Source organism: Carassius gibelio, chromosome B22 (genome assembly GCF_023724105.1).
Source record: "Carassius gibelio isolate Cgi1373 ecotype wild population from Czech Republic chromosome B22, carGib1.2-hapl.c, whole genome shotgun sequence".
In the NCBI taxonomy this organism is placed as follows: domain Eukaryota; kingdom Metazoa; phylum Chordata; class Actinopteri; order Cypriniformes; family Cyprinidae; genus Carassius; species Carassius gibelio.
The window spans coordinates 20,426,117-20,441,810 of NC_068417.1; the positions used below are offsets into that span (position 1 = coordinate 20,426,117).

The following is a 15,694-nucleotide window of genomic DNA, read 5'->3' on the forward strand; positions in this document are numbered from 1 at the left end:
AATTGAGTACGGTACCCCCACAGGCATGACCTTAACCAACCACTCAAACATACTCATGTCCAATTTTAGCAAAAATTGCTTACCTTTTAGGTGCCTTTAATTTTTTAATAGTTTGCATGGAAGTCAGGCCTTCTGCCCGCGATGGCTCTCGTGAACACTGGACTTCAAACCAATCCTGTTCATTGCGCAAATTATGTGTCTCGGAGCTAATGATGAATTTCTTCAGTCAGATTAATAAGGCTTGGGAGGCAGAGTTCCAGATGTCAATATATAATTTTGGCACCAACTGTCTGGTTTACCAGAGTTTTCTACCAGTCAACCTAGTATATTTTTTTTAATGGTGGAATTTGGCCAAATCAACCATTTTTTAAGAAATCAACTCTCCCTATTGGTTGGCTGTGGTCACGTGAGACATGCACCAAGTCGGTTTATAATACCACATTGAGTAAATAACGAAAAACACAATTGTATTGAGTAATACCATAGAATAACACAATACTACTCCAACCAGCCTAGAATTCTATCAGTACAACATCACATTTTTCTTTTCTGTTTGCAAGGGGAAGATTTGGTGTTGATGGAGGAGGCAACATCTTCAATGCAAAACCTTAAACCTGATGCAACATCATCCAATGTCAAAATCACCCTTTAAGAGGTACTGTACACAAGCAAAAGCTAAATTGAACAATGTCAATTATCAATTCCTATTTTACAAAATTTGTCCTGCACACATTTTTATCTTTAATGTGTAGGCACTCGTACAGGAACAATTCCAGTGTCAGAAGTAGATCTGCCATGCCAGCTTTTGTGGAGAAAGGTAATGGTAATAATGACTCAAATTGAAGCTTAAAAAACATCTAAAAGGGAAACTTAGGACTGGAGTAATGAAGCTGTAAATTTTAGTAGTATTAGTATGAGTAGTATTACTGTCATTTTAGTATTATTAGCAATCTTGGTCAAATGTCTGATGTCAAACTTGGGTCCTCAAATGAAACCAGTTTGAGAATCACTGAAGTATACACATTTAGTATTGTTTAGTTATTTATTTTTTTTCTCACTGCCATTTCATTGTTATTCATCAAACATCAAAGAAAATCTGACTTTCAGCTGAGTTTCTATTTGAGAACTATTTGCACTGTTTTTATCAGTGGGACAATATTCATACAATACTACAACCTATAAATAATTTGCAGGTCTCAGCAGCACGAATTATGTGGCCAGCTACATCTGATTCAAATATTATGCTAATTAACAGTGAGCGGTGGTTTCAGACATTACAGTGCTTCACTCGCACTGACTCTTATTCTGCCTGAAAGAATGACAAGATCGAGCTGAAGGCTGTCAGATGAAAACCGATCCGATTCGACCAATCAGATGAAAGCAGCGTTTCAGCTCCGCCCACAAGTGCGAATGAAATATTGAAGCCATAAACCGAAATGATCAAAACATACACGGACCAACTGTCTTGTCCATGTTGTCTCACTTGATTGAATCCTCTTCTTGAGATTTGAGTCTCTGACCTTCTGCAAGCCCCGCCTTGTTCACACAATGATTGACGTGGCGCGAGGGCGGGGACACGTGATCGGCTCGGAATCCATTTTCAATGTGCACATTGAATTTTGCTACATTCATTGCGGGACACCGAATGAAAATGCAATCGTAAGTGTCTTGACTGTGAGTGTTAATGCAATTAAGAAAAATAGCATTTAAATGATCATTTTGCCACAGTTTTTGCTTTAACATGTTAGACATATCTAATCATTTCTGTAATACATTTTCATTTTAATTTTGCAACTTATAAAGCGTTAAAATTAATATTCATTTTACATATTAAAACTGGTGAAGTAAATGGCAAATGAAAATTATGTAATTTAATTTTCATTTTCATTTTGCACCAAACGTTGCACAAATGTATTGGAAAATGGAAATGTATATACAGAAATGCATTGCCATTTTACATATTGCATTGCCATTTTGCATATTACATCCCAAATTGAATAATGCTACCCATATGCTTCCATATGATAGAGACGAAGGGAGCTTATCGAAATTCTGTTTCATGAAGGTTTGCTTCGAAGCGCTCATATCACTGTGCTCTGGTGACACCTGCTGGTCAAAAAAAAAGTTAATGTCACGAGAGCACAGGCATAGTATATAGCTGCGCAAAAAGTAAAGTGTGTAAAGGTAACTAGTTATTAACATGAACTATGTTCACTGTTTGTAGTTAAATGTTTATCACATACTTTAAGAAAATAAATTCAGTTAGTTGAATCCCAGACAGCAATATAATGTTGGCCCAGATCCGGCCCACATCTGGCCCGCGTGAAATCCATTCGGGCCGGATCTGGGCAGACACTGCTTGCTGTCTGGGATATCTTGTAAATATCTAAAGTGGTGATAACGCAGTTTGTCTTGGTCTGTCATACAAATGAAATTAGAGTCGCAATTTAAACATGATCTTAACACATCAGCATCATGAACAGATTATTTGACTCTGTATAAACATGTTGAAAGTATATGAATAAAACATTTTTGTATGAGTGAGTAATGAATGCAACACTTAAAAAAAAAAACGAAACAAATTCAAATGACACATCTTTAAAGTAGTTTATACAGCTCCATTTCTGTATGACATCATTTTATTAACCACAACAGGTAAATAACTTACAGTACAGACCAAAAGTTTGGAGACACCCTCTCATTCAAAGAGTTTTCTTTATTTTCATGACTATGAAAATTGTAGATTCACACTGAAGGCATCAACACTATGAATTAACACATGTGGAATTATATATGGAATTATATACATAACAAAAAAAGTGTGAAAAAACTGAAAATGTCATATTCTAGGTTCTTCAAAGTAGCCACCTTTTGCTTTGCACACTCTTGGCTTTCTCTTGATGAGCTTCAGGAGGTAGTCGCCTGAAATGGTCTTCCAACAGTCTTGAAGGAGTTCCTCGAGAGATGCTAAGCACTTGTTGGCCCTTTTGCCTTCTGTCTGCGGTCCAGCTCACCCCTAAACCGTCCGGTCCTTCCCACCGGTTCCGCCATTCGAATCCCTCGGTCCCGCGAGCCATCTCGCGCAGGTTCCCCATCTGGGATTTCGCTGGCCCGGGCTCGATCACACGCCCGCTCTCCGCCACCCTCGAGGGATTCTGTCCGCGATCGCTATGGATCTCTCGGGCACGGAAGTGGCGCGACCGCTCTCCTCGCCAACAGCATCGACAACCATCCACAGGTAATCCTCGACCAAACCCACCTGGCAAGTAGGGCTGCACGATTAATCGCATGCGATTGTCATGCGTGTCTTTGTCAGTAAAGCTGGTTCTGTGATTAGCAGTAAATGTCCACCACCTGGTTTCAAATGGAGCGGCACTTCCCAGCTAGAATTTTCTTTGTTCTAAAATGTTCTAAGAACATTCCCATGGATTGTTCTAACAATGTTTTTAGCGGGTAGTTTTATTTTTGTTCCCAGAATGTTCTCTCAAAAGATAGGATAACGTTCTCTAAAAACATTCTACAAATGTTTATCAATAACATTATTAGAACATTATTCCATTACATTCTAATTAATATTTAAGTGGATGTTTAGATGTGGATGTTGATGTCTGTTTAAAAGTAATAGCTTGGTTTGATGTCACCATAATGCTGGTAAGTGTTGGCTTTAGTTGTGCAATTTGACACTTGACTTGACGGTGTTGTTTTTTTAGCTGCTGTCATCTTTATTGTGGCTAAAACAGCAAACGAATATGTGGTTCAATGGTGCTGTTTGCTTGCTGATGATTGATATGTCTGATTACTTGTTTTCACCCAAGCTACTGTGTGGTGTTAGTTAAGTATTATTTATTAAAGTGACTCAATGGTCAACAACCTGACACCCAATTGAATTTAAAGCAGATAATTTCAAAAATTAAAAAAAAAAATTGTCACACAAACATCAAGATTCAGTGTATGAATCTCAGCAATGGTGACATGCTTTATGCTGCAATGTATTCTGGGTACATCATGCAAAACTCATCCATAGCACCCAGAATGCATTGCGGCATGAAGCATGTCACCATTGTTGAGATTCTTACACTAATTCTTAAGGTCTCTGTATGTCTAAGCATCCTATGGTTTGAAGTGATTCTAAAACAATGTAGTTTAAAAAGATCAGATAAAAATAAAATAACATAAATTGTCAGGACCCTGTGTATTGCAACACATCTGCTATAGTCACTAATATTAAATTAATAGCGTAGAACAGACTCCTGGTAATATCAGTTGATCAGATTGTTACATTAAGACATTTTTAATATCAGCCAGTAACCAACATTATCGAATGACATCTTTTTCTCAATGTTTTTGCTGTAACAGGTATAATTACAGCAGCTAAATGAACGCTAACACTGAAAAGACTCATACTTCCTAAGTACTGATCAGCATAATGGTGACATCAAACTAAACTATAATTTTCAATAAACCATCAACATCTCTGTTAATCTCAATAAGAACTTTTTTACATTTATGACAGAAATAAATCTTGTTTATAATAAGTGAAGATTGTCATGTTTTTGGAGTATTTACGCTAGAGTTTGACACCAAACAGAGGTTGGGTTTTCACTTTCAACCAACATCTGACTTCTGAGCAATGTCAGTCCACATCTAGTGTGATGGGAAGCCGTAATTCACTGACAAGCTGTGCAATATCACGTTCATAATCGCAGATTAATCGCATGCGGTTATGAACGCGATATTGCGTAGCTTGTCAACGATCTACGGCTCTGTATATTAGGTGCGGCTCCATTTGAAAGCAGCTGATGGACATTTACCGCTAATCACAGAACCATCTTTACTGATGAGACACGCATGACAATCGCATGCGATTAATCGTGCAGCCCTAATCTAAACCTTAGTTCATTCTCAATAAGATCTTCTGTAGACGTCTGACAGAAATAAAGTCAGTCTGGTTATTAATAAGTGGAGCTGGTGATGCTGTTTGTGGATTGTTTAATCAGATCTTGAGAGATTTCATGTATTTTATTTCAGTTGATTTCATCTAAAGCCCTATTCGGACGGGACTAGTTTTACAGGGGGTCGTTAGAGAAATCTGCGTTTCACAGACGTACTTGGTGATTTTAATCCCGTCCGAATCTGTCACGTCTGTGTTTTTCCTCACACAACCTCTGTGATAATTCCAGAGCAAATTACCTACCGTTTTTCAGCAAACTCTTGATTGCCGGTGATATTTTATTTCACAACGCGTTTCCTTGTGTGTTTTGGCCAACGTGAATTACCGTAGATGCTCTTACCGCGCGGATGTTTGATATATTTGCTTAGCGGCAAATAAATAATAATAAAAAAAAGAGTACAAATAATAAAATCAAGAGCAAGATCGCGTAAACTGTTAATACCTGCAATATAATAATGTTAATACCGGTAATATCAGCATCAGGTAAGATTAGTCATGTTCATTTATGTACTCAGTTACATAATGTTTTAATTACATTTAATAAAAAAAGGAAAACAAGTTAAACTAAAGGAACCACACATTAACATGGTTTTGGTATACTAGCCATTTAGTATTTATTGTGTAATAATACTAAGGCAATCATTCTGAATGAATGCAATGCACGCATACAGAGTGCGTGATCAAATCAGACCCTCCCACCTCTGTAACAAACACGGAGATACTAGTCCCGTCTGAATTGGTACATGAAAATCACAGATGTCAGGTGGTAAGAATCGAAACTCAAACGTAGTTTAGAAAACTAGTCCCGTCCGAATAGTGCTTTTGGCTGTGTCTGAAGTCAGTTGTAGTAGTTCTTGTGTTTCTCTTTTCTTCAATAATTATGTTTGTTAACAGCAGCTGTTCATCACTAATTAACAATTATCTCTCAGTTAATCACTTAATTGCAATGTATATCTTCTTTCAGTGAACTCAACTGAATTAAGTTCAGAGTACTCATAACTGTTAGTTTTTTTTCAACTTAAATGGTTTAAGGCAATCGGTTTCCTCAAATGGTTTGAGTTAACATAACTTAAGGATATCTCTTTACTCAAACCGTTTGAGTTAAGTTTACTTGTCGGGTATTACAGTCAAGGCAATCGGTTTACTCAAACGGTTTGAGTTAAGTTAACTTGTCGGGTTTTACAGTGTTCTCAACACCAGTTCGTAATACGAGCCGCCCACATTCCGGGCTACTGCAATAACATAGCTGATTCTTTGTCTCGTTTTTCTTTTCAGAAGATCAGAATCTTGGCTCCAGAGTCAGACATCCATCCCACGCCAGTCCCACCATTTTCAGCTACAATCTTCAACTAAATCCACACCTGGAAGACCTTTCACGTGCTTCGCGAGAAGCTATCCTCAACGGTCTCGCCCATAGGACTCTCTCCACCTACCTAACCGGATGGAACTGCTTTAAGGCTTACCACTCCTACTACCAACTTCCATTTCCTGTAATAGACGCTTGGTCAATCTGCATCTTTGTCTCGCATGCTTATTTAAATAAAAAAATCAGAACCTCCACCATCAAGTCTTACTTATCAGGAATCAACTTCATCCACAAACTTGCAAACGCCGAGCAATGCCACTCAATTTCCCATTCCCACGTTTCCATGCCAATTAAAGGGCTACAGAAACAAGAACCAGCCACCAAAGCTAATCGCTTGCCATTAACCGCTGATCTTCTGAGCCGATGTATCCTCACATTATGCTCCGGCTACTCAAGTCCTTCAATAGACCGAACATTAGAGTGCATGTTTCTTCTCAGATTCTTTGGCTTCTTGAGGAGCTCAGAAATTGCCCCTTCGACTTATGCTTTCAATCCAGTCATTCATCCCAGCCTCTCCGACATCTCAGCTCATGCTCCAGAATCTCTCATATTAACTCTGAAGAAAAGCAAAACCGTCCAATACGGAGAGTCATTTCCCATCTACATATTTCGCTTCAACTCTTTCATCAGCCCTTTTGAGCCACTTTTGGAGTATGTTGCTTCTAGATATGCCAATAATTTGTCTCCTCAAAAACCTCTCTTTCTTAACGAAAAGGGGAAAATGGCCACAAGATCTTGGTTTAACAAGCACTTTCAAAAGGTTCTCAGCACCTCAGGCATATCTCCCGAACACTACTCAATACACTCCTTTCGGATCGGAGCAGCCACAACGGCCACCAGCACAGGCATCTCGGACGAAACCATGAGAATCATGGGCCGCTGGTCATCGGAAGCATATCGTCTTTACATCCGCAACAGTCTCAACAATCTCTATCAAGCCCAAGCCCACATCAGTTCATTCAAACCTTTGGGGGTCTTCTAGTAACCTATCGTATTATCTACAGAGACGATGCCCCCACTCTGAGTCTCCCTAACAAGACACCCTGGTCAGCCAGTTCAGAGGGATCATAACACCCTTTCTCATCCTATTTCCTCTAACCTTGATTTGATCCTAATAAACTTTTATCTGCATAGTTGTGGTGTGGCCTGTTGTTAGTGAAATGGAGTTAATGAAGTTAACTAAAGTTCGGGAACAAGGCCACGCCTCAACCAATCAGCTCGTCGCCCGTCAGCTATTTATGCTAGACCAACCTTCTCTGAACTATTGACTCAGTTTCTCGTTTTAGACTTTGTTGTAAATCGTTTACTTCTCATATTAAAATACTTTATTCACAAATGTAAAGTTCTGAAAACAGCACCCCAATTTTATGTTTTTATAAAAGAGCTTGACATGTATACAAAGGTCCTGAAAATTATGAGATGTTATTAGGCCTAGAAATTATGTGATTTGATTAATAAGTGTGATTTTGTTTAATCCCCTATATTGTTGATGGTTGCATGAATATATTTTTATTTTTTATTCTTATTTTATTTGGATTAATGCCTTTTATGGTGGTTTATTTTTCTTTTATCGTACGAATAATATGAATCTTTCAGTCTGTGAGGACTTACAGTTGTGTTTATGTTAGCCTATTTTGTTTTGTTTTGCTTTTGCAAAAGAGAGAAATGCAAAAAAAAAAAAAAAACATGCACTTCCTGGGGGTCGGGCGTACGGCGCAGACTCAAACCGAGCTTGATGATGTAGATGTCATGTGAGCAACCTGTAAATCTTCTAATCACTGTGCCAAGAGAAATCTGAATCACCCACCAAATCTTCCAGACAAGGCAAGTGTGAACAGGAGCAGATTTTGGTAAGTATTCTGATTAATTATCTCCCTTGACTTTATGCCTTCACGTCCCCCCGATAGCCTCACAGACAGTAAACGATTGTCTGCGAGCTTCTCCTCCTGTCCATACGGTAATTTAGCAGGTGGGGGTCTGCTAGCCAATGGCGGCGCCCAGGGGTGCTTCAATAAAATATGAAACCCTGGCCCCCTGTATTTTATTGAAGAACCCCTGGGCGCCACCATTGGCTAGCGGACCCCCACCTGCTGTTCGCATTCCACTGACTCCCATTCATTTTGGCATCACTTTGACAGCGAATAACTTTACATCTGAGACATTTAAAGACTCCATTTGTCCATTATTTATTTCTAAAGAAACACGAAAATGTATAAAAGGCTTCATTACCTTGTATCTTTCGTTATGTTCCCGTAGAAGCAGTTTTTGTAAAAAATAGGCTAACGATTGCGTCATAACCACTCGACTCTCTGTCACACAGTAAAGAAATTACTGTATGGACAGGAGGAGAAGCTCGCAGGCAATCTTTTACTGTCTATGAGGCTATCGGGGTGACATGGAGGCATAAAGTCAAGGGAGATACTTAATCAGAATACTTACCAAAATTTGCTCCTGTTCACGCTCGCCTTCTCTGAAAGATTCGGTGGGTGATCCAGATATCTTTTTGTACAGCGATTAGAAGAATTACAGGTTGCTCACGTGACATCTACGTAATCAAGCTCAGTTTGAGTCTGCGCAGTACGCCCGACCCCCAGGAAGTTTTGCTTCTAATTGACTTCACTTGTCCCCGTTTAATCTAATGGGGTCTCTGTGTCCATTTCTTTAACTATCTATGATAAAATATGAAACCCTGCCCCCCCTGGAAACGACCCTTCAGAAACGCTACTTTTTCTTCTTCTTTTGTTTTTTACTGGGAACGAATTGGTGCATTACCGCCACCGATTGGTATGGAGTACGTATCTGATAAATAAAACACCAACAGTTCATCAATAGTACATCAAATCAATACAAAGTTACACCCATCTTTTTAATAGTTTTTGGTTGTGGAAATTTACTGGTTTCTGAAGACCATCACTGACAGATAACTGTACAAGGATCCATGAATTTCAGAGACTTCCTTTTGACACTTTGAGACAATCCAACTAATCGATCTTAAAAAGGTCTGGGAATGAGTGGATTCAGTAACAGCTTCATAATGCAAAAGAACTGCCTACACAACAGAGTTAACTTGTCTTGACTTGATCTCTTGAGTTCATGCTCTACAGCTGCCTTAAAGTTTCTAATTTTTAATCTATTTTCAGAATATATTCTGGAACATAAACCAAATCAAGTTTATGAACACATTTAGCATTACAAGAAACAAAAATAATTACACTGAATTCTTACATAAAGTTAATACATTTAGACCTGGTGGTTGTTTTAATATATCCCTTTAACAGTTATTGTTTTCCTGTCTCGACAGGACATGTTTCCACACCTTTGGCTTTTCTCTTTTTTTCTTTTGGCAGGGACTGTAGATGGGAACCTGTCTAGATAGGTTCAGAAATGGGTAGGACAATCCACATTTTTCCGTTTGAGCAGAGCAGACTTACGCTCGTGCAGCTGCCATTTTGAGCACGTTTTGAACGGAGCTATGAGGCCATTAATTATCAGAAATCTTTTGGACATCTTTTAATATGCATTCAGATGCTGCTTTCATCTGTCTATGGATTCTTATCACAAATGGTAAGCTGGCTGCATTTCATGTTGGGCGGTCTTGACTGGAAAAGCCCGCAAATATGTACCTAGTGTAAATACAGTATGACCATGCAAATAATATTTTATGTGTGTGAGTGTGTACTGTTACTATATTCCAATTTTTATATTCATTATTTTAAACCCCTTTTATCCTTGTTTGTTTATAATTTTTCCTTTGCTTGAATGTGTTTCAGGTGTGTTTGATGTTAAAACAGATGAAGTGAAGTCAGTGTCAGTGCTGGAGGGAGATACTGTCTCTCTAAACACTGATGTTAAAATACAGAGAGATGATCAGCTACTGTGGACATTTGGACCTCAAAACACTCGAATAGCTGAAATCATAAAAAGAGACCAAATAAATATATTTTTTGTCAGTAATGATGGAAGATTCAGAGACAAACTCCAGATGGACAATCAAACTGGATCTCTGACCATCAGAAACATCAGATCTGAACACAATGGACTTTATGAACTGACTGTCATCAGCGGAAAAACCTCACTGAAGAGCTTCAGTGTTACTGTGTACGGTGAGTAAACTGTCACTAATGCTAGATTTGTTCATTAAGGTTTAATTCTGAACTCAGTATGTTATATAAAAGTTTCTAAATGTTAATTCAAATGCCAGAAACTATCAAATTACAAACCATATTTTGAGATAATAATTCAGCTGCTAAAATGATCAATCAATGTCTCGGAGTAGATACTGTTCAAGCATTCATTTCGTTCTCAGCCTTGCATTTAAAACTTTGGTTTCTTTTGGATTAGATTTGCAAGAAAACAACTGCACCATGTTATTATTATTATTATTTTTATTATTTTGTAATTTATTGAAAATACTGAGATAACACTTACTTTTACTTGTTCTTTCTATATTGTTTTCCAGCTCCTCTTCCCTCTCCTATCATCACCAGTAACTCCTCAAACTGTTCTTCATCATCATCATCATCAGTGTCTAATTGTTCACTGCTGTGTTCAGTGGTGAATGTGAGAGCTGTGACTCTCTCCTGGTACAAAGGAAACAGTTTATTGTCCAGCATCAGTGTGTCTGATCTCAGCATCAGTCTCTCTCTTCCTCTGGAGGTGGAATATCAGGAGAACAACATCTACAGCTGTGTGATCAACAATCCCATCACAAACCAGACCACACATCTGGACATCACTCAACTCTGTCACACGTGTCCAGGTACATCAGCTGTGATTAATCTCATCACCTGTACTGATATAAATATGTGACCTGTGCTGGCTAAATGAGTAAAAATGAAAAAACAAAATTCAAAAATTCAAAAATTGAATTGAATGAAGACATTAAAAATGATATATAAGAATTGGAAAAAAAATTACTGAGCTATGCTAGTAAGTCGATAAAGTCAGCAAATTCCATTTTTCCAAATTTTCTGAAGGTTCCAAAACAAAATTGTCTAGCAAAATTAATTATTTCCCACCATTTCATTTCTCAATAATTATTACTAGATTAATACTCACAATATAGCTATTTTTATTTTATCTTTGTTGTTATTAATAAGAACAAATGAAAAAAAAAAACAGTATTAAGAGTATTAAGTTGTGAATTCTAATTTTAGACACTATTAGACAAATGTCTTCCAGATTTGCTTTAAACTAAGTATTGTTTTCTCTTTTTTATTACAGAACCTCTCCGCTCCTATTTCATACCACTGGTAGTTGGTTTATTGTTGCTGGCTGTTTTTTTGGGCGTGATTCTGTTTTGTCACATCAAGAACCATAAACAAACTGCACAACCTGGCAAGTATTACTCCGACTGCATATATTCATCTTTGTGTTGGAAAAGTGTTTTATCATATGACCATCATTTCATGTATAATGTTTTTAGTTAAACTGTGGTTATTATTAAAACAGTTGAAAATGAAGACATAGATTATGTATACATTGCTGTGTGCATTGTGTCTCACAGTCTACCTGTGGAAAGTTTAGCGCTAGTGAACTGATAGATTATTAATACTCAATTCTTACTGTAAACTAGCAGAAATTCTGTTTTATTTCAAGCTGAATTATAGATGAATCTGGTTTTAAAGCTTGTAAATCATTTAAGTGATATGTTATGTTTCACATGCACCATGCATCAGGCACTGCATGATGGAAAACTCTTTCTAATGAACAGTGAATTAAGCTACACTCTTTACTAACTGTGTGCAAATCTTTACAAATATGGATTATGTGACAAATAAATCCCGTGGATTTTAGTAGCAACAGACTGAAAAGGCTTCAGTTTGTCAGTTAACAGTAAACCTGTTCTACCTGTGATTCACAAATAATGATGAATCTTTATTTTTTCTTTAATGTGAATTAGTAAAATCTCCAGTAGGTTCCTGTGTAATGTTACATCAAACACCTGCTGTTTGAACTTGTCAAACATTAACAAATCATGGAGACTTTTCAACAATTTAATCATTTTAGTTTTTCTTCACTGTTCATATTTACTCCCTGACAGAGCTGGGTAGATTACTTATGAATTGTAATCAGTTACTGATTACAGATTACATGAATAAATTTGTTGTCAGTAATATAATCTCTTAGATTACACATTTTTGTTTACGTAATCTGATTATTTTTGGATTACATTTAGATTACATTTGTGCTAACCCTTATTTGATATCACATATATTCAGTTAGCCTAATCTTGTACTTTTTAAAAAATATATTTAAATATATAAAATATTCAGCAAAAAAAAAAAAAAAAAAAAAAAAACACAATATCTTATGTGTCAAGTGCAATATATAGAGAGTTAATACTTAGAAAATACTAACACTAATTTACCTTGCTGTTAGAGTTTTCTAGTAACACTGAAAAAAAAAAATCACATCTTATGATTTTAAAGCATATTTACTTATAATTAAGTACATTTTGAAAACCAATATTGAAAACCTCTATTGAAATCCACAGCAATATCACTACTAGGTAAAATATTTAATGTAAAATCTAAACTAAAAACTTCACTAAAAGTGAATAAGACTGTATCAATGAAAAAAACATCAAACAATATAGCTACACTGCGAACGTGAATTTTGAAAAAGACTAAACTCACTCAGCGATGACATTTCTATCCATCTCAAACCATTTTAAGTGCAAAGTAACAACGAGGAAAAGACAAACAATAACAACATTACAAAAATGAATATTAAAGAAGATGAAACTCACAGCAATAACATTGCTAATACAGGGCTCCACATTAAGCTTTTACATGAGCTCCTCCTTCAAAAAAGTAAATCAATCATTCACTTGTCCGAGTAAAAAAGTATACTTGTCCAGGAAAAAAAAAAAAATGTTTGTTTTTTGGCACAAATGTAATTTATTCTGAAATGGTCTCATCAGTGCTCTATCATGTATTAATTTAATCAGCATATTTTTTGATATTTGCCTTAAATTGATTGCTGTTACACTTTCATTTATAAAGGAAAATATTTTCCTAAACTGATTAAATGTAGATGTCTACATTTATGTTGAATTCTCACATGTGACCAATGCATTACGTTAGAATAATAAGACATTAACGTTGTTGTTATTATTATTATTATTATTATTATTATTATGAAATCAGTATCAACAAACTCCATCTGCCATATGAATAAATTATGTTATCAGATTAATGTTTTACTTTTTAGACATGCGCGACTGTTCTGCTTTGGCTTTGCTTAGAATTATTTTTGTTTGAAATGAAGTAAAAATCCACAATGTCTGTTAATATTACTTGTTTATTTAACTGATGTATAAAATCAATATCACATTTGAATCGAGCTGAAAGTCGGAAAAACATCAATCCTGGTCGTGTGATGTCGCACATATTATACAGAATATTTATTATTTTTTTATCGCAATGTTTGTTTCTTTGTGTGTGCTGTTCTTATAGTTTTGATTTCTCCGCGAGTCAGACAGACTGCACGAGCCTCAACTGACTCGACCTTAATACAATAGTACACTATCTTTTATTAGTCACCGTTTACACTGAAAGTAATAAAATCATAATCATTCTCTTCAAAGTTTCGGTGATGCCCTAGTTATTTTTTGTTATTAAAATTTTGATCAGGTTACTTGTCCGGTCGGGCAAGTAAAATTCTCTTTCACTTGTCCCTTCACAAAATCCACAGACAAGCGTTAATGTCGAGCCCTGGCTTATATATAAAGACCATTTCCAGGTCAAATATTTTCATTGACAGTAAATTAATCCATGGTAGGCAGAGTTTACACTGAATAGTGACATTTTGCCATGTCTTTAACATTTTTTTTTTAATGATGTCTGAACATCTGAACATCCAGTGATTAAAAGCTGCGTTCCCCTCCATATTCTAATTATCTTGCTGATTTCTTCTGAGCGTGATTCTGACACAGCCCCCCCCCCCCCCCCCCTCCTCCGGAAAAACTCAAAGAATCACGAACGTATATAAGCGGCAGGTTTATTTGGAAAAAATATAAACGTAAAAAAAAAGAAATTTAGGAGAATTAATGATTTGTCAACGACTTATTACCATTGTGTAAATAATATGTAATCATGTAATCCATAAAAAAGTAACTGTAGTCTGATTACAAGTATTTTAAAAAGTAGTTTACTCTTATTACAAGTACTTGAGGTTTGGAATCTGATTACGTAATCCAGATTACATGTAATCCGTTTCTACCCAGCTCTGCTCCCTGATGAAGATGTTTTATAGATCTCTAAAATAAATATAATAGATCAAGTTGTATTATATTTATATTATTTTGTATAGTGACACTTGTTCTGTTCCCTTTGAAATAGACATCAAGAGGGAAACGTTCTTGTTGTTGTCTCATTGCTGCTTTACTGTACTTGTGTGTATATTTGCTGTATGACAACATGATCATTCATGCATGTGTGTGCAGATCATGTCATATTTGTTGCAGATTGACTAGTTGCATGAAGACTTGTTTTATCACAAACTGCTCTGTCTGTGATTGTGAGATACTGCTCGCTTTTACAGTTTGTTTAGGGCTCTATGAAATCCGTTTTATTTTTTTTTCCTAAATTCCATTTTATTTTATTTTATTTTTAAATCTGGTTTTTTTTTTCGTTTTTAGTTGATTTATTAATGTTATTTCTTTACTCCTTATTAATAGTTACATTTAAGTTTATTAATCAAAAATATAAAATTTATAAAAATATAATAAAATATTAATTCTCACCATATTTTTTATTGTTACCAGAGTCTGTGTTTTAGCATGTCTAATTATTTGAATTGAAGTTGCATAAAACAACTTAATTTTTTTTAATTTTTTTTTAGTAGTAGTAAAGTAGTCTTGTGATGATATTCACATGACTCTGTAACCAACAGCGGCAAGGATAAGAGTTGAAGGGATGAATGAATGTCTTGTTTTGGTTTTCTAGAGTGGTTGTTTGCTGTTCTTGAAATTTTGGAATTTCAGGCAAAATGTCAGTTTGAGAGCTAAGGGTCTTACTTTCAAATCTGTTACTCAGTTTAATAATGTGACAAATTGTCTGTCTGAATTTTGTTAATCTCAGAAAGATTTACTTTTTTCAGTTTTGTGATTCACTGGTTCATGAGACCAGTATTGTTGGATATATGTGAGGGATGCAATGTTGCATGCAGATATTCAAATGCAGAATGTAAAAGTGAAATCAAATCAAAAGTGTTTTGGAAAATGGAAGGATTAAGAAACTAAGATGGTGATCATATTCAGCCTACTTCATGTTAACAATTTTTTTGCAGCTCATTGTAATATTAATCACTTTCAGCATGAGATCTGATTTTAGTAGTGTTACTGTCACTTTAGTATTATTAGCAATCTTGGT

The 15,694-nt window shown here is 35.9% G+C and overlaps 1 protein-coding gene across 4 annotated transcripts in view; it reads left to right on the plus strand.

The window, feature by feature from the left end:
* The window catches only part of LOC127986953 (CD48 antigen), a 104,746-nt gene that overhangs the window by 37,401 nt on the left and 51,651 nt on the right, over positions 1–15,694 (plus strand). The window contains exons 1-3 of one of the 4 annotated variants that reach the window (XM_052589225.1): positions 9,661–9,881; positions 10,088–10,420; positions 10,777–11,076. The exons of 2 other annotated variants lie outside the window; for them this stretch is intronic. In XM_052589225.1, coding sequence (XP_052445185.1) covers positions 9,833–9,881; positions 10,088–10,420; positions 10,777–11,076 — 682 coding nt within the window. In that variant the 5' untranslated portion in view covers positions 9,661–9,832. Of the gene's footprint in view, positions 1–9,660; positions 9,882–10,087; positions 10,421–10,776; positions 11,077–12,234; positions 12,358–15,694 lie in introns of those variants that run through there. One more of the 4 variants, XR_008161001.1, reaches the window with a different exon arrangement.